At 40.2% G+C, this 23,488-nt stretch overlaps 1 protein-coding gene across 1 annotated transcript; it reads left to right on the plus strand.

Moving 5' to 3' along the window:
• The first annotated feature begins 612 nt into the window (after positions 1 to 612).
• htra4 (HtrA serine peptidase 4) lies at positions 613 to 22,309 on the plus strand. The gene is made up of 9 exons (XM_084947356.1): positions 613 to 1,122; positions 8,856 to 8,955; positions 9,050 to 9,254; positions 15,221 to 15,415; positions 15,534 to 15,566; positions 16,151 to 16,277; positions 16,367 to 16,424; positions 17,303 to 17,398; positions 20,212 to 22,309. The coding sequence occupies exons 1-9, from the start codon at positions 699 to 701 to the stop codon at positions 20,375 to 20,377; spliced, it is 1,404 nt and encodes a 467-aa protein (XP_084803482.1). The 5' UTR covers positions 613 to 698; the 3' UTR covers positions 20,378 to 22,309.
• Positions 22,310 to 23,488: the final 1,179 nt, after the last annotated feature.

Here is a 23,488-nt window from a genome sequence, read left to right on the forward strand (position 1 = left end):
ATTTTGACTTTCTGACTTTATGTCTGTGCAAAGTGCTCAATAAATAAACATTACTTAGACAGTGACTAGGGTTACACCACCTGTTGCTCTGGTGTGCTTTTGACTGTGCATGTCATTACTTTTGTGTGTTTTTCATGTGGACCTTAAGAAAAATCCATTTTTTAAAAATACACAAATTTTGGGGACTATAGCCTTAAAGCGTCCACATGCTGCAGTTTAATGTTCACTGTTAGAAATTCCCAGGATACACACATTGACATGGAAAGTGTGACAAGTGATAAAAACAAATGATTAAATGATGCATTTACTTGTAATTGTGAGTTCTGATCTGTTCGGCCTTCTGGCTCGCTGCAGTATTAAAATCCTGCGCTCTAATTATACACCACAGACTAAAGACAAAAACCATTTATCATCATATGCATTTTTATCTCCATTAATTGGAGGCCCTACACCACCCTTGCTTTCTCACACAAAAGCCGCATACATGTACCATGAACCGTGCTGCAGCTGCATTCCATTGTCCTTTAATGTGATACAGCATGCAGCAATACGAAGTAGAAGCCAGGAGCAACATGCTGCAACTCGAACCTCACTGCCATCAGTGTTGGGGGCTGTAAGAAGAGCAGCTCCGTTTAGGTGCATTACACCTGCAGCCTCTTTAAGAGCACAGAGACTGCTGCAAACTGATTCTTCACACGATGAAGAGCCTCGCTTACCTCACGCTTGTGTTCTCTGCAGTCCATACAGGCCTGCTAAGAGAAAGACAAACCTGCCCACAGGTGTGTGCCACCTCTCAGTGTCCTGCCCCACCGCACGCGTGTTACTACGGCCAGGTAAAGGACGCCTGCGGCTGCTGCGTGGTGTGTGCGGCCGGGGAAGGTGAAGCGTGCGGGAAGCGCAGCAGCGGCCACCTGCCCTGCGGTAACGGGCTACGGTGCGACTCAGGCCCGGGGAAAGCCGGAGGGTTCCACAGCCTGTGCGTGTGTGCCTCCTCCGGCCCTGTGTGTGGCAGCGACGGCAGGACATACCCCAGCATCTGCCGCCTGAGAGCCGAGAACAGGAGAGCCGAGCTCGGAGAGTCCTCCCCAGTGTTTTTAATCCAGAGGGGTCGGTGTGACTCTGGTAAGCTGTGGGATATTAGCTTTGGTCTAATATCCCATCTTTGTTGTTTTCCTCTTTCTTTCCTTTTTTCTTTAAAAAGAGATCTGTGTATAACTGATATGAAACAGCAATTGTTAAAGTTAAAACTGTGAATAATACTGAAGAATGATCTTATGACAACATTTTCTGTGGAGCAGGTAAATTAACATATAAGTGATTTCAGAGAAGCCAGAGTGCATGTCCTGACGCGTGATGACACCGTAGCCTCTAAACAAAGGGGGTAACCTACTTCTGCTGCACAAAGGGTTTTTGTTTTTTTTGGGTTTTTTTTACATAAAATCGATAATGAACCAAATTAAAAATGCATCCTCATACTTCTGTTTCTCTTTATGTTATACTTTTCTGCTAATTAAGGGTTAATAGTTTGATAAAGATGAACTAAATTATACAGTGGCGTTAATAGAGTAGTATAAGCAATGCTATAGCTGTGTAATAGCAATCAGTTTTCACATATGAACTTGGGGACTTTTCTTACAGGTCTCTAGACTTTTAAAAGGTAATGATGTTGAACAGCATATCTTTCCTTAACACCAGTGTTTCTGACAATGCACACGTTCTGCTGCTATTATACACTGTGTATAAAAGATGAATACAGTGATGTCACCCAGTTTAGCACCATGTTGAGTTTTTGGTGAAATTTTCTGGACAAGCCTCTTACCACCAACCATCCATTTATGACCACAGTGTATCCATCTTCTGATAAACCCAAGAACAGGAGGGCAACAAGCCAGTGAACTCCTAGTGCCAGTCCTAAGCCAGGGTAAATGGGGAGTGTTGTGTTAGGAAGGGCATTTGGTGTAAATTCTTGGCCAAATCAAGCATGTTGATCATAAAGAATGATGGAGTCCGAATTAACGACTCAACCTCAGAAAACGGTTCAGTAACCCACTGAGCCAGTTTCTGCTGACTAGATGTCAAAATGGTCTACTGTATAAACATCAGGGCTAAAATCAGTTTAAACTGGGTTCGGAGTTGGAATTTCAAAAATGAGTGGCAGATCAAATGCACTGGAGGATAAAATTATGCCCACTTACTGCTGAGTATTTTTTTAATTAGTTAGACAGACAGAAATGCTGTGATTTAATAAATATTTCTGGGGAAAATGTATGTGGGAGTTCCACTTAGGTGCTTACATAACTACAAAACTCTTGTCTCTCCTGGGATGGTAGGTCTTCTCATTGTGTGTTGCCTGGTGATATTATTTGTATGGCCCCGTGGACAATCAAAACATACTGTTCCCACATACTAGTGATGACACAATGGTTAGTACTGCTGCTGCATAGCAAGAAGATTCTGAGTTCTAATCCATAAATTGTCAAAGGAGTTTGCAGAGGTGTTGAGGAGGCAACAATTTTCCTTCACTTTTTAGCCAAATTTAGGGGGAGAGGGTGGTATCTTCTCAGCAAGCGTTAAATAGACATCCGGCAAAGTCATCTAAAGAAAAGCAGTGACTGCTGTTGCATTATGGGGGGTATAGGATTCACATTTCTTGGATTTATTCAAATGTTAAGCCTCAACTGGTCTGTTGCTGCTCCTGTGACGCTGAAGATTGCTGTAAATCTCAGATTTTTCTATTTCTGTGGTTCGTGGCTACTCATCATCACCTGTGCTTTTTAATTTCACTCATAAAGCTAATAAGTCATTCCCCAGAATGTGTCGGACTCAAAATCATCTACCTTGGGAAAAGTTGTCTTCCTGGAATATGCTGATATAGGGAGCCTCATAATGTTCTGCATATTCATGCGACATAAAACAGTGCATTCTCAAATTCTCCACTGATGGCTTTTCGTTCTCCTGAGAGAAACCCAGCACCACACTGCCACCCAAATATATCCTCTTCATTTTCCCTTCCTGTCCTATCCATTTTCAGTTGCACGTTTTATCACAGCCTTCCAAAGAGGTGAGAGAATACATCATGCATTAGACCTCCAACTGCTCGCCTATGCAAGCTGGTTTATGCAAATCCCTGAGCACTGACAATGTAGATGAGGCCGTAAAATATAAAATATAGCAAAAAGGAGATGGGAATATCCCTGTCAGAAGGATTAAATATAGCCTTCACTTTGCTCAGATACTGGCATCATAGATATGTGACCTCCTTTGCGGTATGTGAGTAGAACGGTATAAATCAGAATATATCACAAAGGAAGGCTGCACAACACAAAGTAATCCATTCACATCCAATTAGATTTACCCTAAACAGAGGAAACTCTTGTGTCTGGTATCTGCCATTTATTTAATGGAAGAAGTGGAGATGGGGACACTCAGTTTTCCCCAGCATGCATCATGAAATGTAACAAAATACTAAGCAGAGATGAATGAATGAATGAATGCCTTTATTTGTCGCTTGCAGTTGCCTGCATCAAAAGGTCTTGTGCGTAGCATGGAACAAAACTGCAAAGACTCAACTACCCTAGTTGAGTCTTTTCCTTTTTCACCTGTCTGTATATCTCAAATTGAAATCTGTTGTCTTGTGGGTTTAAACCGAAAGACCTTTCTAAATAGACAACTTAGTATCCCAAGCAATTCCTTTAAGATGTTCCCCCACTTTCAGTCTACATTCAGTTTTTAATGTTCACTGTCAGTGCAGCAAGTAATGTGCCTTTGATGAAAGCGGCTGTTTTATTCTTTGTTACCATGGTGTAGTACAGCCACGCTTAAACTTCTCCAGAAATTTACATGTAGTCTTAAGTAGAACTTTTTCTTTAGCAAAGGCTTCACTGTCTATGTTGGCCTACTATCACTAGATTTCTTTATGTGTCACTACTACCAACTGCTGCCCAGTGAAAGGTCTGTCTTTTCAAAAGCCAGCTACACCAGTGAATGAACTTTGCGATGATAATTCCTGCAAACCTCTGTATAGCTGTCACAATAATATTTCAAAATAAAATGATTCTTACGCAATCTAAACATGTATATGTTAGCACACTGGATGACTTCTGTTGTTATATTTCCAGCATCAGGACTGATCTAGCCTTAAGCTACCGTTTATCTTATTAAAATCTTTATTTAGACTCTCATGCATACCAGAATGCTCCAATACAAAACAGACTAATCTAGCTTGTCAACCACACTTAAAATACTTATCTGAAAATTTAGGTTTGGATTTATGTAATTTCTGTGGAGTGAGGTGAGCTGATAAAGGCAAGTCTGCATTTGGAATTAACTGTAGCTGACAAACTATTATAGCATAAATCTGACCCGAAGTGTTCATAAGTATATATATTCACTCTTGATTTCTGCAAAGCTGGCTTTGGAGTCTGATTCTGTAACACAGATCATGCTTTACAAATACATTTTTGCCCTGTATTGTGATGAACAAGTCTCTGCATCAGTCATAGCAATTTGAGGGCCTGTGCTTGCTCTAAAAAAGATCACAATGCTTGTTGGGGAGATTGCATTTGCTCTTCAATTGTTCAAAGGACACAAAATGTCAATTTTCATAACAGTCTTCCACATACTGAATCCCCTTTCATTGCCATATATCCACAGTCTTCATCAGATGTACGAGTTCATTTAGTCTCAGAGAAATCTTTGAAGACAGTCCAAGTTTTCAGTCCAAGAGTTCTGTGACCTTTGCACCAGATTTTAACCAAATATCACATATATGGCTAACCAGTTGTCACTTTAGACTCACTGACTAACATTACATTGTATGTGTTTGGACTGTGGGAGGAGGCTAGACAACCTGTGGAGAGTCTCAGGCTCAGGGAAAACATCCAAACTCCACGCAGAAAGGTCATACAGCTACTAGGTCCTGGGCATAACCGTTCCAAGAAGGAATCCTCAGCCTCACAATATCTCTTTGAGTCAGTAATTCCACTGATTGGTGGAGCTTCTCTTTTTGGGAAGTGACATTGCTAACTACTGCACCTCCGTGCTGCCTATAAGTCCCATTAATACAACCTATAGGTGGCACATGACGTTGATGACAACATTATCAAATGAATGTAATTAATTTTGTATTTAATAAGAATTGAAACTACTAGTTGAAGAATTTTCTGCAAGGTTTTTTTGCAACAACAAATGTGGCCCCCTACTGGCCATTATAAAGAAAGCAGGTTTAAGTCAATTGTACTGTGGTTTCAGACTTCAGACCTCGAAGTTACATCCATCTTTTCTATACAGTCTATGCCTTCTCTTTTGCTCTAATCATTAATATAAAATGCCAAATATGCCACTTGATCATAAGCACAGATTAGGGACTAGTACTAGGACTTAGCTAATATATTAAATTGAATATTCTGATAGTAACTAGCACTTGGGTAAAGTAAAATGTGAAGTGAATTTAAAGTTTATATCAGAAATTGCTGATAACCTCACTGCTAGCAGTCTACATAAGATAAAATGAGGACACTGCTGCCCTATGACTTGCAGATAACAGTGTGTATGTCGGGAGTCCTGTCGTTACATTTCATCACCTTCCTCTGCTGTAAACAAGGTGATCAGGAAACAGACAGGCGAGAAATGTTGGCATATTTACGGCTGCTATTTCTGTTGATACAAGATGAAGATTGTGTGTGTGTATGTCAGAGAGAGAGAAAGAGCATCAACTAAACAGAAAGTGCTCAGTTGACTCTTGAACTATTTGTGTTCCTTACTGGCTGTGTGTAGAATACCAGGTAATATGGGCATTATTTACAGAGGAGCATATCTTCAGTGGCTTATAAAGCACCTTAAGTTACATGAATAAAACATGACTGAAACTGGAGGATGGAATCACATCCCTTCAAGCTACTTTGTCATTTGATGTTTTGCTGATAATGACTACAATAGAGAGTGCCATCTAAAACATCATTCAGTTGGGTTGAGATTTGTAATTGCTTAGGTCATAGCATGTGAGTGACGGATGAGATCTTTGCAGTGATTTGCTGCAATCTTGTAAAACTATGCCAGCATAATGGCCCCAACACTATGGATCCAAATTTCTAGATGGAAGCTATTTTAAATTTACATTGTTTTCATTTTCATTTGTATATTTCAGGTCTAACAAAAGGTTAAACTACTTCATCAGTAGGGCTGCGCGATATGATGAAATATATTGGATACACTGTTTATTTAATTTTTTTCATTGTTTGGATGGTCATCACATGGATGCAGGCACAGAGAATACCAGCATAGCCATTAAAGATGAGGCAGAAACAGGTAGCTCCAAACAGAAGGACCAGTCAAAACAAATCAAGGACCTTATTCCTAAACTAGTCCCCACCACAGAGTCAAACATGACAAACCTCTTCTACCACATACGCAAAAATCACATGAAAGAGTATGGAGAGAGTTTACGGATGAGACGCAAAAGAAGAGCCGTCAGGTGCTCAAAATAAACCTTACACACAAACGTTAGAACAGGCTTTTCCCCGCAGCACACCATGTAATAAATACTCACAAAGAAAATTGCGGAAGTTACAACTTATATTTAACAATGCATAGTTTCATGCATCGGTCAAAACACTCGACTCCAGGTACACAATGTCCAGCTGAAAACACTTCACACAAGTTGAGCTGCCCGAGAGTGGCAGAATTTACAGAAAAAGCACTATTTTGCCATAAACATCGTTGTTGGGATGAGAAATGTCTTTTATCGGGATATGAGATTCTGGTTATATCACACAGCCATCAGGTAATGCATGTAATTTTCACTTTACAACTTTTTTGAAGTGCCTAAGAACAATTCCTGCTAAAAACAAAACAAAATATAATTTACTGGGCGCTGGTTTAGCTCACTGGGATGAGCAGGAGACCATATGCCGCACGGCTGAGAGCAGCTGGTTCGAGTCCGACCCCCCATGTCTTTGTTCCGCTTTCCTGTTAGCCTTCACCATCCCTATCAAAAACAAATCCATAAAAAGGCCCCCAAAAAGTTTAACAAACATAATTTACGGTATAAATTCTTAATAGAAATGTTGAATTTAATGTGTGATGACAATATGAAAATTTAATAGCAGATTAGCATCAAACGCTGTATTCATTTGATGGAAGATGGAGGGACATGCAAGCTGGCAATGCTGTGTGTCATTTGTGTAATTGAGAGGATACTGAAAGCTACAAATTTATCCTGTCAATGCAGAGCTCACTCTTGATTTGTTGGAAGAGCTTTCAGAGGCAGAAATAGTTGGCATTTTGCCAAAGTAGCTTTTGGCAAAAACACAGACTGTCATTTGCATTTAAGACCATTTCTGCACAGACAAGTTTGTTTGTGCAAACAAACACGGCGTCAGCTCAAGAACCTGGCAGCTTCAGACCAACAAGTTTGTTTACCGAGCTAAGGAGAACTTGGGAGATATTGCCCCCAAGTGAGGAAAATACTGTTTTCCAAAGCAGGGTAAATTCCATTTCCTTTCATGAGCACTCAAGCATCAGACTTATTTCATGTCAGATTAATAGGAAGCTTCTAATCTATACTAGCAAAAACATATGGGTGGGTATTGTGTGTGCTTTTGTATAAACCAATGAAGATGTTTGTGTTCGCAGTAAGCCTGTGATCCCACTAATATTAAAAACCATACAAGCTCTGAGTGGAGTAATAATGTGCCAGTACTTGCCTGATAAGTATTCTGTAAGTCTGATAAGGAAAGAATTGTAAATGAAACTATTATCTTCATGTCACATGATACACAGATTCAGAGACATGCAAAGCAAAAGTGTTGATATAAATGTTGGAATTCTGAATAGGAGACTGAGTAAACTAGTGCATACAGGTGTAGGTGTTCTGGCGGAGGGCCAGGAAACACGGACACAGCAAAACAACTGCAGGGCAGATAATGTCCTTTTCTCCCATCTTGGCTTCTCTAATGGCAGCAAAAGTGCAGTCAACTTAATAACAAGTAAATGACTGCATTCGATCTAGTTAAGACCTCTCTAAAATGACAAAACCCTAAAAATAATACTCATAAAAAAGCTTTACTGCTCAAATGAAAAATCTATAAAAGGCTTCATTAATAAGACAAGCCAGTAATGAACTTAACCTAGTAATAACTAGGTTCGACCAAACATTAACAGAAGCTGAAGATGTTTGTTGCTTCCAGCTCTTTGTATGAGTCTTTTTACTATGAGATGAAGTATCTGATGATTGACTAATAGAAGCATCTAGATTCTGAGTTGATTAGTAGTTATTTATTTATTACACCTGTCTAAGAGAACCATGCATGATTAGTTTACCAGCAGACAATTTCTGGAGTTCTTTTGAAAGTTAAGTTGCTGTTAACCAGTTAGTCCTTCCCCTTCCTATTGTGTTTTTGTCATACTGGCTGGCTTGGTGTCTGGGTTGATTTTGTGACAAACCTAAATATCTTATCTAGGTTATAACATGGTTAACATTAAACAGTGTGCTACCATTCATTATGAGGATTTTTGTATATATATTTGCTTCAACCCTTAGTCATACAATCATTGTTAGCTTTTGTAAAATCTGCCTAACCAGTGTGAAGTTGGCAAAACGGAGATGGGAAGATGGAGAACACCAAAGTCAACAGGATTCATTTCCCAGAGATGATAGCTACAGCACAAATTTATACAAGTTGCTTGATGTTGACTAAAATTGACTAATGGACTAAGGAGCCATTTTTACAGCCCCACTTTCTTTTAAACGATACATGACTGTTTTGGAAATAAAGTCTGTTTAAGTTTTAAGATTTCATTTTTCTATTAAAGAAAATTTTTTGAAAACTTTTATGCCTTTTCTTTTATACTAAAAGGGGCACAGCATCCGGGAAGTATACGCTACAAGTTTAACTTCATTGCAGATGTGGTGGATAAGATTGTCCCAGCTGTGGTACACCTGGAGCTTTTTCAAAGGTAAACCAAACCAAAGCAGAAAAATTAAGTAGCATTTCAAAATGCTCTTTTAGATGCAAAATGACCTTTGCTATTAATCTTTTTTTACTGCCAGAGTGCCATTTTCCAGTGAGGAGGTCTCTGTGTCGAGTGGCTCTGGGTTTATAGTGTCAGAGGATGGCTGGATTGTCACAAATGCTCACGTGCTTACCAACAAACAGCGGATAAAAGTTGAGTTGAAAAGTGGCGTGCATTATGAAGCTGCGGTCAGGGATGTGGATCAGAAGATGGACATCGCTCTCATCAAAATCGATCCAGATGTGAGTGTCCTGCTGTTTTTGTGGGGCTCCCCAAGGGTTTAAGGAAAAATCAGTGGTGCGTTTCCTCTTGCTGAGTAGCTTGTCATCAGAGGCTAACATCAAAGTGTATTAATCCTGCACACAAAGCAGTGAGAAATCCAGGGAGAGAGTCATCAAGGGCCTTTGCCTACCAAAATTAGACTCTGTTCCTTAACATGGCCAATTTGCAGACTGAATTCCTTTGGGGTGCTATTTGTTCATGTATCATGAATTCAAAGCCCCAGCTATTTTTTGTGTGTATACTTACAAGAGCGGTTTTGAATAAAACATGTTCCAACTTAGACTTGCTCATACAGAACTGGCTGCTTTGTATGGTAGCAGGTGCTCTATTCCCAACCACTTCAGTCAGACGGCACTCAGTGTGAAGCACATGATTAACATCTTTAGGGCTGATCTGAATACAGGAACACCTCAAGATCAGCAGAAGTTAACCAGAAGCATCACTGGATTTAACTGCTTTAAAGCTGAAGGAGTTTTCTCTTTTTAAAAACCTGGGAGTGGTGACAGTTGTACAATGCTTTAACACTCTGTGATACATTCTTTGCAGAAGGGGTTCTAAAGCTTGCCTAAAAGGCATATTTGTTGTGACATAAGAGCCCATACCCCGGGAGGTGCAGCTATAAATTAAATTAAGCATTACAATTCACACTAGAGATAAATGGCGTGAGCCTGGCAAAGGAGGAACCAGGCAGAGTCAAGCTGAAGCATATTTTAGTTTGGCGTACAACTAAATGTTTTTGTATTAAAAAATGCACTTTAAACACTCATTTCCACCGTAGGGCTTTGGCAACCTTTTCCAACCAGTGACAGTTAACCTTCATCAACATCAACAGAAATCTCAACAGAAAAAGAAAAAAACTGCTAATAATAATGTTTGAACAAGTGAGTGACTGGAACAAGTTATGCAGTGGAAGATTTTCTAAAATTCAGCAACATGATTTTTGCTTGCAGGACTAGTTTTGAGAGACCATAAACAGCTGGTCTCTGAATGAGTTGAATTTCACAGAGGAAGGATCGTTTCACCAATGGAAACCTTACAAAAAAGTATAACAGTTTTATTACTGGTTTATCTCAGGTTTAGTGGGCAACTCATATCTTCTGAGGCTATTGCAGAAGCTAGCAGTAGAATCTGCCATGGTCCATTTGCTGTGTCTCCTTCACGGTTTCTTGCCGGACCCATACTTAAACTCCTCCTCGGAGGTGGTGATTCTTATTCCTGCTACTTCTCAGCAATGAACTGTTCCACTGCAAGCTGGAGGCCACCACCTGGTAAAGCCAACATAAACACAAAAAGCAGAGACAAAATCCACCTACAAATTCTGTCTATAAAAGTTGCAAACAGAATTTGTGTCAAAGGGCAGCCCCAGCAAAGTCCAACAGCCACTAGAAACAAGTCCAACTCATTGTCGTCAATGCAACCAAGTTCTCTCTTCCAAACAGTCCATTTTTTTTTTTTTTTTTTTGTGTCCCGTTTGGATCTTTAGCCATCAGAATTGTTGTCTTAAGGCCAAGAAAGATGCCAAGCAGATTTATTTTACCAAGTGGATCATCATGGCCTTGTCATATTGGTCCATTTGATTGACCTTTATTATAATTATGAATTTATTTTATTTTCGGTTGCTACAAACGGGACAGACATGACTGGGGGATAGGACAGGGAGAAAGAATGAAAGAAAGAGAGGGAGAGAAAGAAAACCAAAGGGGAGAAGAGACGGTGAGAAAGGGGGGAAGAAAGAAAAAGAAAAACAAACAAAACACCTGGATCACCTGTATGGAGAAAAAAAAACAGAAGAGAAAGCAAACAAAAAAAGAGCAACATAATAAAAAACAGCACCATCACAATAAACTAGCTAGCAGTAGATAACAGTAGATACTAAATATTAAACGATATTGTGCAGCACGCAAGATAGACAGCGCACAATGTGCTTTGAGGCAGCAGCCAAGAAAGGTGTAGTCCGTGTCTGTGAACACCCGTGTGTACACCTGTGTGCATACCTGTGTGGATCAGCATGCTTGTATTCCAAAGGTTTCTCCATGTAACGATCTGCTAGGGAGTGTGGGGAGCCATAGCCCCGTCCACCAGGGTATGAAGCAGGTATAGAGGAGATCCAGGCCCCAGATATCCAGAGGCCCCAGAGTACAAGGACCCGAGGAGGACCACCAAAAAGGGGGGGAACCGTGCCACCCTCCTGGGAAGAGCTGAGTAGAGCCCCAAACGAGAGGTCACCCAGCAGCTACGGAGCAGAGGCCAGAGGGGGTTGCAGTGGCGTGCCCGCGGGCTCTGCCGGCAGCCAGCTGTGCCAGAGAGGACCGAGCTTCAGGCCCAGAGGCCTGAGGGCATCCCACCCCCCGGAAGGGGCCCAGCCGGGCCACAGGCGCCAGGCCCTGCCAATCGGCCACCAGGAGTGAGCCGGTACATGCATGAGCGCCCAGCCCCAGACAACAAGGACCACCAACACACCAACATCTGAGGGCATCAGCCACCCGCAGGGAGTGTGGTGAGGGGAGATAGGCCTCTGTACTTTGGAGGGCCTGAGATGTACCCAGAGAGGTTGAGTCTAAGACCCAACCTGAAATATATAGACACAGACGAACAGGCGCACGCGGTCACAGTCCATATTTTCAAAGTGCCTCCAATAGGATCCCCCAAGGGATGATGTCAAACACCTTCTCCAAGTCCACAAAAAACATGCAGACTGGTTGGGCAAATTCCCCACTCGAATATCTCAAGAGGATAAAAGCCAGGACAAAAAACACATTGTTCCTCTTGAATCTAGGTTTGACTAATGGACAGACTCTCCTCAGTAGTACCCTAGTGTAGACCTGTCCAGAGACCCTAAGTAGTGTGAGCTCTCAATATTTAGAGGACACCCCTCTACTCAAAGATGGGAATCATCACCCTAGTCTACTAATACAAAGGCATTGGCACAGATCTCCACATGATGTTGCATAGGCGTGGCACCAAGACAGCCCTACAACACCCAGGATCTTTGGGAATTCAGGGCAAATCTCATACATGCCAGGGGCACTGGCATCAAGGACCTGTTTAACTGCCAAAGTGACCTCACCCCCAGTGGTGGGTGAGTCACCCCGCTCATCTCCATACTCTGCTTCCTCTATGAAAGGCATGTTAGTGGGATTGGGGAGATAATCAAAAATATTCCTTCCACTGCAGCATCCTGTCAAAGTTCAACAGGAAGTGGGTACTTGTGATCTTGCTAGACGTGCCGAATGAATCCTCACTATATTTGGGTTCCCCCCCAAACTCATCACCAGGTGGTGATCAATTTAAAGATCAGCTTCTCTCTTCACCTGAGCATCCAGAACACGCAACTATAGATCTGATATATAGGGTGGGCCATTTATATGGATACACCGTAATAGCATGGGAATGGTTGGTGATATTAAAGTCCTGTTTGTGGCACATTAGTATATGTGAGGGGGCAAACTCCTCAAGATGGGTGATGACCATGGTGGCCATTTAGAAGTCAGCCATCTTGGATACAACTTTTGTTTTTTCAATAGGAAGAGGGCCATGTGACACATCAAACTTATTGGTAATGTCACAAGAAAAACAATGTTGTGCTTGGTCTCAACGTAACTTTATTATTTCATGAGTTATTTACAAGTTTCTGACCACTTATAAAATGTGTTCAATGTGCTGCCCATTGTGTTGGATTGTCAATGCAACCCTCTTCTCCCACTCTTCACACACTGATAGCAACACCGCAGATGACCCCAAAGATAAGAGTCTAAGGGAGTCAGATCGGGAGACCTTGGGGGCCATTCAACTGGCCCACGACGACCAATCCACTTTCCAGGAAACTGTTCATCTAGGAATACTCAGACCTGGCACCCATATTGTGGTGGTGCACCATCTTGCTGGAAAAACTCAGGGAACGTGCCAGCTTCAATGCACAAAGAGGGAAACCCATCATCATGTAGCAATTTCAAATATCCAGTGGCCTTGAGGTTTCCATTGATGAAGAATAGACCCACTATCGTTGTACCCCATATACCACACCAAACCATCACTTTTGTTGTTCCAACAGTCTTGGAGGGATCCATCCAATGTGGGTTAGTGTCAGACCAATAGCGGTGGTTTTGTTTGTTAACTTCACCATTCACATAAAAGTTTGCCTCATCACTGAACAAAATCTTCTGCGTGAACTGAGGGTCCTGTTCCAATTTTTGTTTTGCCCATTCTGCAAATTCTGTGCGCCGATCTGGGTCATCCTCGTTGAGATGCTGCAGTAGCTGGAGTTTGTAAGGGTGCCATTTGTGAGTTGCTAATATCCGCCGAAGGGATGTTCGACTAATGCCACTCTCCAGTGACATGCGGCGAGTGATACGCTGTGGGCTCTTGCTGAATGAAGCTAGGACAGCCACTGATTTTCCTTCATTAGTGAAAGTTTTCTTGCGTCCACATTTTGGCAAATCCAACACTGAACCAGCAAGCAGTTTGCTAACTGTAGCATGGGAGATGGGTGGTCTCGTAGGGTGTCTTGCATTGAAATCTGCTGCAATGACCCGGTTACTGCGTTCACCAGATATCAACACGATTTCGATCCGCTCCTCACGTGTTAACCTCTTTGACATGTCAATGGCTGTGAACAAAGAGAAACTTGTAAATAACTCATGAAAGAATAAAGTTACATTGAAACCAAGCACAACATTGTTTTTCTTGTGACATTACCAATAATTTTGATGTGTCACATGGCCCTCTTCCTATTGAAAAAACACAAGTTGTATCCAAGATGGCCGACTTCTAAACGGCCACCATGGTCACCACCAAGGCATTTTATAATGCCTTGGTGCCACTGGATTTAAACATGTTCCACACTCACACTATAAGACAAATGGTGGGGGTGTAGTAAGGAAGTTGGGGGAAGCAGACCACTCCACAGGAAGAGTATTTTGTCTCTTCGAGGACTCTGGGAGGTAGCAAGGGAGTGTGAACCCTAAGGTGTGAAACAGCTGTGTACTGCCTTTTGTTCCTGAAGAAGGTATTTAACTGAGAGCCATGCTAGGCTCAGTGAGACTCTGCTGACCGTCTGCCCCGCGGTCATGCAGGCTCTCCACAAGCTTGGTTGTCTGTTTTTTGTGTGTTTGGATTAAAGAATGTTAGCTACCGCTCACCGCTCGTCTACAGGCTTTATTTAAATGGAAAACTTTCACAACTCCCCTCACATATACTTATGTGCCACAAACAGGACTTTAATATCACCAACCATTCCCATGTTATTATGGTGTATCCATATAAATGGCCCACCCTGTAGAATTACAAAAATGATCGACCTGTGACCCAGGCTGTCCTGGTGCAATATGCACTAATGACACTTATGCCCAAAATATGTGGTTAGCACAGAAGTCCAATCACAAAACACCACTCGAGTTCACATTATGCAGGTTGTTTCTCCCAATCATAGCCCAGTCTCTAGATATTCATACAGCAATTTATTCACCTTTCATCCATGGCCAATTAACCTCTCTCTTGACTTTGAGAGGAAGCTGGATCACCCAGAAGAAACCCACACAGGGAGAAGATGCAAATTCCAAACAGAAAAGCCAGAGATAGGATTCGAACCATGTTTTAGATCTCACCCTAGGTCAGCACACCTGAATCAAATGATTAGTTCATTACCAGGCCTCTGGAGAACTTTAAGACATGTCGAGGAGCTAATTTAGCCATTTAAATCAGCTATGTTGGCTCAAGGACACATCTAAAACCTGCAGGACACCGGCCCTTGAGGCCTGGAGTTCCCCCACCCCTCTTTTAAGCTGTTACCCTCCTGGACTGCCCTTTCACCCTCTGTTTGGATCAAACCCCTCTGCTATGACAGTGCCTGTATCTGGCTCCCCAGCCTTTTAAGTTCAAGGTGGTCCTTAGGCCGGTCCTGTCATGTCTCTTTGTGGCTCACTCGCAGGGTCCCTTGCCCGTGCTGCGTCTCAGCCAGTCCTCAGACCTGCGTCCAGGTGAATTTGTGGTGGCAGTAGGAAGCCCTTTCTCTCTGCAGAACACTGTCACCACTGGCATTGTCAGCACTGCCAATCGCAACAGCCTAGAGCTGGGCTTTAAGGACTCTGACATGGACTACATCCAAACTGATGCCATTATAAATGTGAGTGAATAAGCATTATAAACCTATTGATGCCTTTCATTTTAACTGCCTTTATTTGTTTTTATTCTTAATGAACAATGGGTAAGAAAATGTTTTTGTTTTTTTGTATTATTCATAGTATGGAAACTCCGGTGGACCGCTTGTCAACTTGGTAAGAGGATTTATAGTGCTGTCACGTGTAAAGAGATAAGACCAGGCCATTTCCATGTTTGTTATGCTTGCTGCTATGTAGGCGATTTTCTTGTTTTATTTATGACTGTGTGGACTAAGGTCATGATATTGTTTTATTTAATACCCAGTATCTTCACTCTACTCCCTCAGGTTCAAAATTAAGCCTTCCACAAAATATTTTAGGACAAGACCCGATTATGGAGGTCTTTGCATTGTTACTATGGAATAAAATGATACAGATTGTATATTCATTTATCAAGGTTGCTGCCTCCAGCCTGCCTTCCCGAAAATTGCAGCTTTTTTCTAAAGGAGAATAGTTGCTATACCGAGCATGCATTTTTTTTTAATTGTCCTTTGCTGTGAAAACACAGATAAGTTATGACAATAACCAAGACTGATGATTTGCATTGTGGGTAAAAAGAACACTTAATAGACACTGAGTTGTGTTATGTGCAGTGGAAGAAAAGGACACAGTACTGCTGTTTCTTTCTCTACATGAGGCAAAACTCTGAAATCAATGAAGACCACAGACACAGCTGCCCCTCTATTTTGTGCTTTTAACAGGATGGAGATGTAATAGGCATAAATACTCTGAAAGTGGCTGCTGGAATTTCTTTTGCCATCCCTGTGGACAGAATACGTCAGTTTCTTGCCAACTCCTACAACAGACAAGCCAGCAGTGAGCAGAATCGTATGTTTTTGTCACAGCCTCCAGGAATTCAGTTCATGATAACATTTATTCAGTGATAAAGTCATATATATGTGTTTATTTCCCCTCAGGAAATTTACTACCAAAAAAGAAATTCATAGGTGTCCGGATGGTACAACTCACACCATCGTAAGTAAAGGAAAATTCATTTTTCCTAAACTGTCCTGCATTTTAAATGAAGCTAGTACCAGTGCCTTAAACCTTCCTGTTTTTTTAAATGGCCAGCAGACTCTGACTGCAAAAGTGCAGATTCATGTAAAATGCTGAAGTAACAACCTGCTTCTATTTGTGGATAGCATATCTTTGCCTCTGGAGGGTATAATTGGCTGTTTTTGACTACTTTTGATTTTATCTTTATATTTCACCTTTGAAGACTATTTACGTTGCCTTGTTTGGCATCATTCTTTTCAGCACAACTTCACATGTATGAATTTACAGTTTGTTTTCATTTTGTCATACGGATCTAAAATCACACAAAAAAACTCTGAGTAGGAAAAAGTTCCTTTTTTTTTACTTTGAAAATCACAAATATTATATCAAATGTCTATATTATCAAATAAGTGGCCAATTAGCAAGGAGCATCTTCATAGGAATTATAGTTTAAAAAAAGTAGCATGTGCAGTTACCATTACCTATCGATCAGTAAATATCACAATATAGATATCAAAGATATGAAGAAACAGTAAAATAACCAGATAAAAGTAAAAAGATAGATGCATGGTTTTGACCAATTTTATTAAAAAAAAAAATACAAATTTCTTATCTGGTGTTCCTGTAATGTTGTCTTGCACACTGAATTTCAGTAGTACTACCACTCAGAGGTTTAGCTGAACTACACCTTTTGTACTAATTATTGCCCTTTTGAAATATATAGGCATGTATTTAATACTGCATAAAACTATAATTACTTTTGTCATTTCAAAATAAAATGTAGATGTTTGATGAGATATGAAACAAATTTCAACCAATGGGATAACCTGTTTCTCTGTTGTTGTGTGATTGTCCAGTTTAATCCGAGATCTCAAGGAACGTGAGCCAGAATTTCCAGATGTGAGCTCAGGTGTTTACATCTATGAGGTAATACCTGGAACAGCTGCATCCAGGTAAGAATTGTGCTGCAATACATTTATTCTTTTGTGAAAAACTGAGATTTCATGTAGCTTGAAAATTAATAGGTAGGGGGCAGAAATGTACTATTAGAACTTGGCATCCGGAGCTCAAGCTCTGGATATTTTCTGAAAAGCGTCAGATTTCTGCCTGACCAACCTGCCCTAATAGTAAGATCATAGTCAAGGATCCATGCAGCATATTCAACTTAACACCTGCACCTGTTAGCTTCCATTGTTGTTTAGTGTAGGTCTGACAATCTACATTTAAAAAAACAGAGACTCCAGCTGCTGGGTTGCAAAGCAGGCTAATCTGGTGGTAGCCAAACATCTAAAGAACTTCCAGCACAAAAAGGCGATGTGAGAATAGTGGAGAAGGAGTTGCCTCGTGTTGCTTATGTGACAAATATGGGGCAAAAGATGGCGCTGCCTTGGACACACACTTGTTTTAGAGCCATTAGTGCTTTCAGTGCTTCAAAGTGTTTATTGTTATAAGTTATGGCTTCCATCTCTGACACCCCAGAGATTCATGCATATCTCTGATCTGTGGGTATTTCCTGCTATCCCCTGATATTGAGGGCAATTATCATATTGTAAACATCACATCAGGAATGCTGTTCGGAGTGATGTCAGGCTCAAATAGCAGCACCCTCTCTCTTCTTTCTCCTCCCAAAGTGTGTGCAGGGGTACATGAGAGTGACAATGCTCTGTGTCAACTTGACAATGCTCTGTGTCTCACTCTGAAACTCTTATGATTCCTTATAAAAGATCTCAGATCATTATGTCAAAGCAAAATATCAACAAGTATGTACTTTAATGCTAAAACCTGGGCATGGAAGTTATGCACCCAGTTCTTGTTTTCAAGTCTTTCAAGATGTATGCTGTACAATCATTCCACCTTGGAAAAAAAATGATTATAATAAGTTAGAAAAATATATATTCACCTCCACTAATAGTTGGTTAAATATCCCTTAGTAAGTTGCAATTTAACCAGATATTATTAGTAGCCATCAATAAGCTTCTGGTAGGATATTTGACCACTTTCTTGGCAGAATTTTAGAGTTAATTTAAATTGATTGACTTGGCTAGTCCAGAAATTTTCAAAAGGGTTGAAATGGCCATCCCACAAACTTAGATTCAAGCTTAGAATCATCAGTCAAACAACTGTAAATAAGTGCAAGTTATTTGTATGTGTCTCCAGTTTGCCAAGGTCTGGAAGAAGACCCAAACTGTCTTCCTCAGATAAGAGAAAATTATTTAAGACCCAGGAATTACTAAGGCTTGAGCCTGCCATGAACTAGAAATGGCTGGAACACTAGTGTCACTGTCAACAGTGAAGCGAGTGTTACATCACACAGACTGAGGGGGTGTCAACCAAGAAAGAACAGCTCCAAAATTGAAGGGCTTTCAAACTTGAGAACATTGCTGTTTAGCTGCCAGTACAGTGCAGCTAAGCTTCCACTGTATCTGCTGCATACACTGGAACATTGCACAGAGTAGGTGGAATATTTAATAAATCCAAGTTCTTCAGATTCACCTTAAATCAATAGTTTGACAGTTAAAACTTGGACACAATTCAGTGTTTTGACTTGTCAGTGCTCTCAAACACACATCCATGGATAAAGCAGGCTAACATTAGACCCAGCTCCAACCTGACAAAAAAAATTGTGGACTATGCTTAAAAACTGGGTCTGTGCCAGAAAACCAACAGATTGAAATGAACTCTACCAATTCTGAAGAGAAAAATAGTCACATATATAACCATACTTATTCCAGAATCTTGTTGATGGCTATTTTTCAGCCAACAGGTCTATTTTTGTATGCATGCACACACATCCACCTTGATGACTTCTGATTATCTTTGATTATCAGAAGTTTGATTATCATATTGTGTTATGATTCATCACAGGTGATAGTTTTCTTACTCACTATTGTGCTAAGTTTACTAAAAGATACTAACACAGTCTTTAGAGTTGGGTGATACATTTCCTGGGGATTCATTTGAGTGTAACTTTCCCATTATAAACTACACAGGAAAGGCATTGCTTCTTCAATATAATATCCAGTGCAGCTTTAATGTTATGGGTTTTGTTTGCTGTATTTTAAGTCTACATTGTAGAGATTATTGTAGACACTTTCCTATTGTTATCCTAAATGCTACACTGTTTTACAGATTAAATCTTTTCAAAGTTGGATACCACAGCTGTGGGCTTCATTTATTTATGTATTTTCTTATTTTTATTGCAAAGCTGCACAGTTGGGACTTGTTTTGGTACTGGTTTACAGAGTGTAACAATATCTGCTGTGAACTGGCATTTGGAGGCCTTTCTGGGTGGATTAAGAAATTTCTTGCAGGTCTCAAGGCTTTAGATTAAACTCATTATTCTTGCACTTCCCAAAGGCAATGCTGACATCTTTTTTATGGAAGACAGAATCCTTCTCTCTTTCTTTAGACTCTATATTCTTAATTGTCCTCCCATGACATTGAAGCCTTATGCTTTGCACAGAACACAGCAGTTGACTAACATCCAAGCATTACAGCACAGCCTGTCAATTCACAGTGACAACTTGGATTGCCAGTCTAGTAACCTACTAACCTACTGTCATCCTGCCAACAGCAAGACAATCAGCAAATGTACATACCTAACATGCAAATATCTGCCAGTGAAGAGATTTACAATCAGTGAAGGGGTTTTGGGGGGGGCTGACACAGGAGCAGGCTTGTCTTGTGTGAAAGTTACTGGTGTTTTCCTTAGAGTTTGACACCTTTTCAGCTTGTGATTGATGGTATGGTGTTGATATCTCTGCAGGGGAGGTATGACTGATCATGACGTCATCATTGGCATCAATGGACAGCCTGTCCACACCACTCAGGAAGTGAGCGATGCCGTCAAGCACAGCACCTCACTCTTTGTTTTGGTGAGGAGAAAGGATGGAGATCTTACGCTAATGATCATCCCTGAAGAAACTGACTGATACCACTGTCTGTCTGCAAGTAGCTGGGTTTCCATCCAATTGTACTGTGCATTTCCAAAAAGCAGAAGTATAAGAATTAGCAGTGCCAAAATGCCCCAACATGCTATTACCTTAGTTTTATGGTTCCCTTTTAGGAGGGTTACAGTTTCCTCATCATAGAAAAGAAGATGTTTTTTGGCATTTTGGTTCTCAGTTACAGTGTAATGAATCTGTTTTACTTTGCTTTCAAAATTGTCAGAATTCTGAAACAATTCACAAGTCCAGAAGAGCAAACAGTTGGATATCAGCCACAAGTTGGAAATTAGCACCAGTGACACCATAAGATCTTTCAATGATGTAACATGTTCAAAACACCATAGTAGCATTTATAAAGATCTATGCCTTTTTTTTCCTCAGCTGTTCATTAGTCACACAGAAAGTACAGAAATTAAATTAAATCATCAGAGGTACAAATGAATATTTCCAGTCTCAAGTTATGAAGTTATGAGCACACTGCTCATAATTCAAGATTCAAGATTCTTTATTCGTCACATGCATAGTTATACAAGTATAACACGCAGTGAAATGTAACCTGATACGCTCCTCGACTTGTGCAAAAGGGGGAGAGAAGAACAACATTATATATTATATACATTAGGTGAATGTGCAGTAGTAGATTTGTATGCAGCAAGCAGGTGAATTCTGTAAAAAATAATTTGATTTAATTGACAGTACACATGTCTGGTTAGATCCAGCTGTTTAATAGAAACCTGTAAGAAGGAAATAGACAGCTAAAGTTAAATTTGCCAAAACAGGTGTGTTCAAATTAATCCCAGTCCATACAGGGAGGTCTGGATTTCTTTCCCAGAAATTTAGAAACATGTTTCTGTAGTCCATTCCATTTGTGCTCCTCAAATTAAAAAAAAAAAAATTGTTTTTGCACAAGCAGACAGCGTAACTTTTACTCTGGATAATCCACAGACATCACTGTGAAGATTTAGAAGTGCTCTTGACAGTGTGTTCTTGGATTTCTTCAGAGTAATAAGGATGCTGGGGGTTTTTTTTGGATTATCAGCCCATACCCCGTTAAATTTTGTGTGTCCCAAGTCAGTTTCACACTAAACTCTCTGTAAGGTGTCATGGGTATCATTAACATCATTTCCTGCTCTACTTTGTAGGCAAATTTCCCCAGAAATGTTACAGCAAAATGAAATGTAATAAATAGCTGTGTCAATGTTGGCAGAGGACCTGAATCATTGTCAGAATGTGTAGGTGTTGACACAGTTGTCAGGGGCACCATCTTATCAAAATTGTGCTATTTTAGTTGTTTTATTTACTTATATTAAAATCATTCAGATTCATGAATTCCCTGAAATAAAAAATGTAGAAGAAATTCTTGAATGCCATGAATATTCAGCAAGTAAACTTCCCTGACAAGGTGGGTATACTGTGTACTACACATTGCAGTGAGCCAACATTTGCATTTGCACACTTCTATGTAGTGTCTGAATTATGACATATACATTTTGTAGAGCTTTTGAACACACATTAAAAAAATTACACTGAAAATTATAGTTTAACATTTATAAATAATAGGACTCGTTGCCTATTATGTCAGTGTAGCTGACAACTAGATTGCTAGAAGTTTCATTACCATCACTCCTGACAATAAATATATTGTCTTCAGGTCAGCTGTTGTATGGTCCCACCCTTTCCATGGTGATCATTGTGGGTGAATAAGTGCATTCAAACTATCAAGCACAGGCAGTGTTGGGAGTAACGGAATACACGTACCGCCGTTACGTATTTAAAATACAAAATATGAGTAACTGTATTCCGTTACAGTTACCATTTAAAAAAGGTGGTATTTAGAATACAGTTACTTTGTTGAAATAAATGGATTACACGGCGCTATTTTCCTGTTTCATAATGTGGCGGGTCAGGACTGTTTGGGTTTTGTTTGACAGCTATGTTCTGTTGTTCCAGGCGGCAGCGTTACGGTTGCCATGGTTACAGTACGGTGGCCCCTAGAGACAAAGCACATGCAAACTCCAAAACACTTGCAAACTGCAAAACACTTGCAAACTCCAAAACACTTGCAAACTCCAAAACACATGCAAACTCCAAAACACGTACAAACTCCAAAACACTTGCAAACTCCAAAACACTTGCAAACTCCAAAACACTTGCAAACTCCAAAACACATGCAAACCCCAAAACACATGCAAATTCCAAAACACAACGGAAGTGCTCCAGGACGCTAGGGGCAGTGTTGAGCTCGATTTGCAAAATAAACGGCAAGTTTGTCTGTATGGGACGGTCTAGTCTCCGTCGCGCTTCCCAGGTTGCCTAGCAACCATGATACTAACCGCTGGAAACGTGTCATACAACTTTGTTTGACAGAAATGAAGGAGAACATATTTTGTTCATTTGTTTGTTTGTTTCTACAAGAGCTTTGTGTGATTTGATAAGTATCTGAGGCTGAGACCACGGGACTGTAAAAACATGATTGTTGGGCTTCATTTCTGTACTGAACAGTCATTTTAAGATTAGTTAGTAAATAACAATTAGCTTATGTTGTTCATGAGACTAAAGTCATCTCACGTTAGTAATGTAAATATAATATGGCCAATATTATATTTATTATTCGATTATTATGATTTGTTAAAGCAGTGAACTTGAACTCTGTGTTAAATACTGAGCTTCAGTAAAGATTCAAGTTGCATTTATTTGAATTTCCTATCACCTTAAATCTTCACTCAAAGACAAGTATCTTTGACAGTGTATATATAGATGTATTATATATAAGAGACAAATATTGTTCGTTTAATATGTTGGCATTACTAAATTTGGCGCAATGCTTACATATATGTGTAAAAAGAAAATGTACGAGCTGTGAAAACTGTTTCTGATAGAATGAAGTGTAGACTTCATTCTATTAAATATTCCTTTATTGGGTGAGAAAATCATACCATGTCATAACTGCTTTACGTCATACAGAATAGATATCAGAGCCTTAAACAGGCTGATTTCTGCTAAATGGGTCAAACTGGGCAGAAAGTATACAAACACATAACATCCTTAAAGAATATGATGTAATACTATAGATCAACTTACATCAGAATATATAAA

Source organism: Perissodus microlepis, chromosome 12 (assembly GCF_051167445.1).
Source record: "Perissodus microlepis isolate ML-2025 ecotype Zambia chromosome 12, ASM5116744v1, whole genome shotgun sequence".
NCBI classification, from domain to species: Eukaryota; Metazoa; Chordata; class Actinopteri; order Cichliformes; family Cichlidae; genus Perissodus; species Perissodus microlepis.

What these genes read in the sequence shown, in the direction of transcription:
- htra4 (XM_084947356.1), top strand. Translation starts at nt 699, where the DNA reads ATGAAGAGCCTCGCTTACCTCACGCTTGTGTTCTCTGCAGTCCATACA. An exon ending in ATGGTACAACTCACACCATC is followed by an intron (nt 16,425 to 17,302) that starts GTAAGTAAAGGA and finishes GTGATTGTCCAG; the next exon opens with TTTAATCCGAGATCTCAAGG. An exon ending in CCTGGAACAGCTGCATCCAG is followed by an intron (nt 17,399 to 20,211) that starts GTAAGAATTGTG and finishes ATATCTCTGCAG; the next exon opens with GGGAGGTATGACTGATCATG.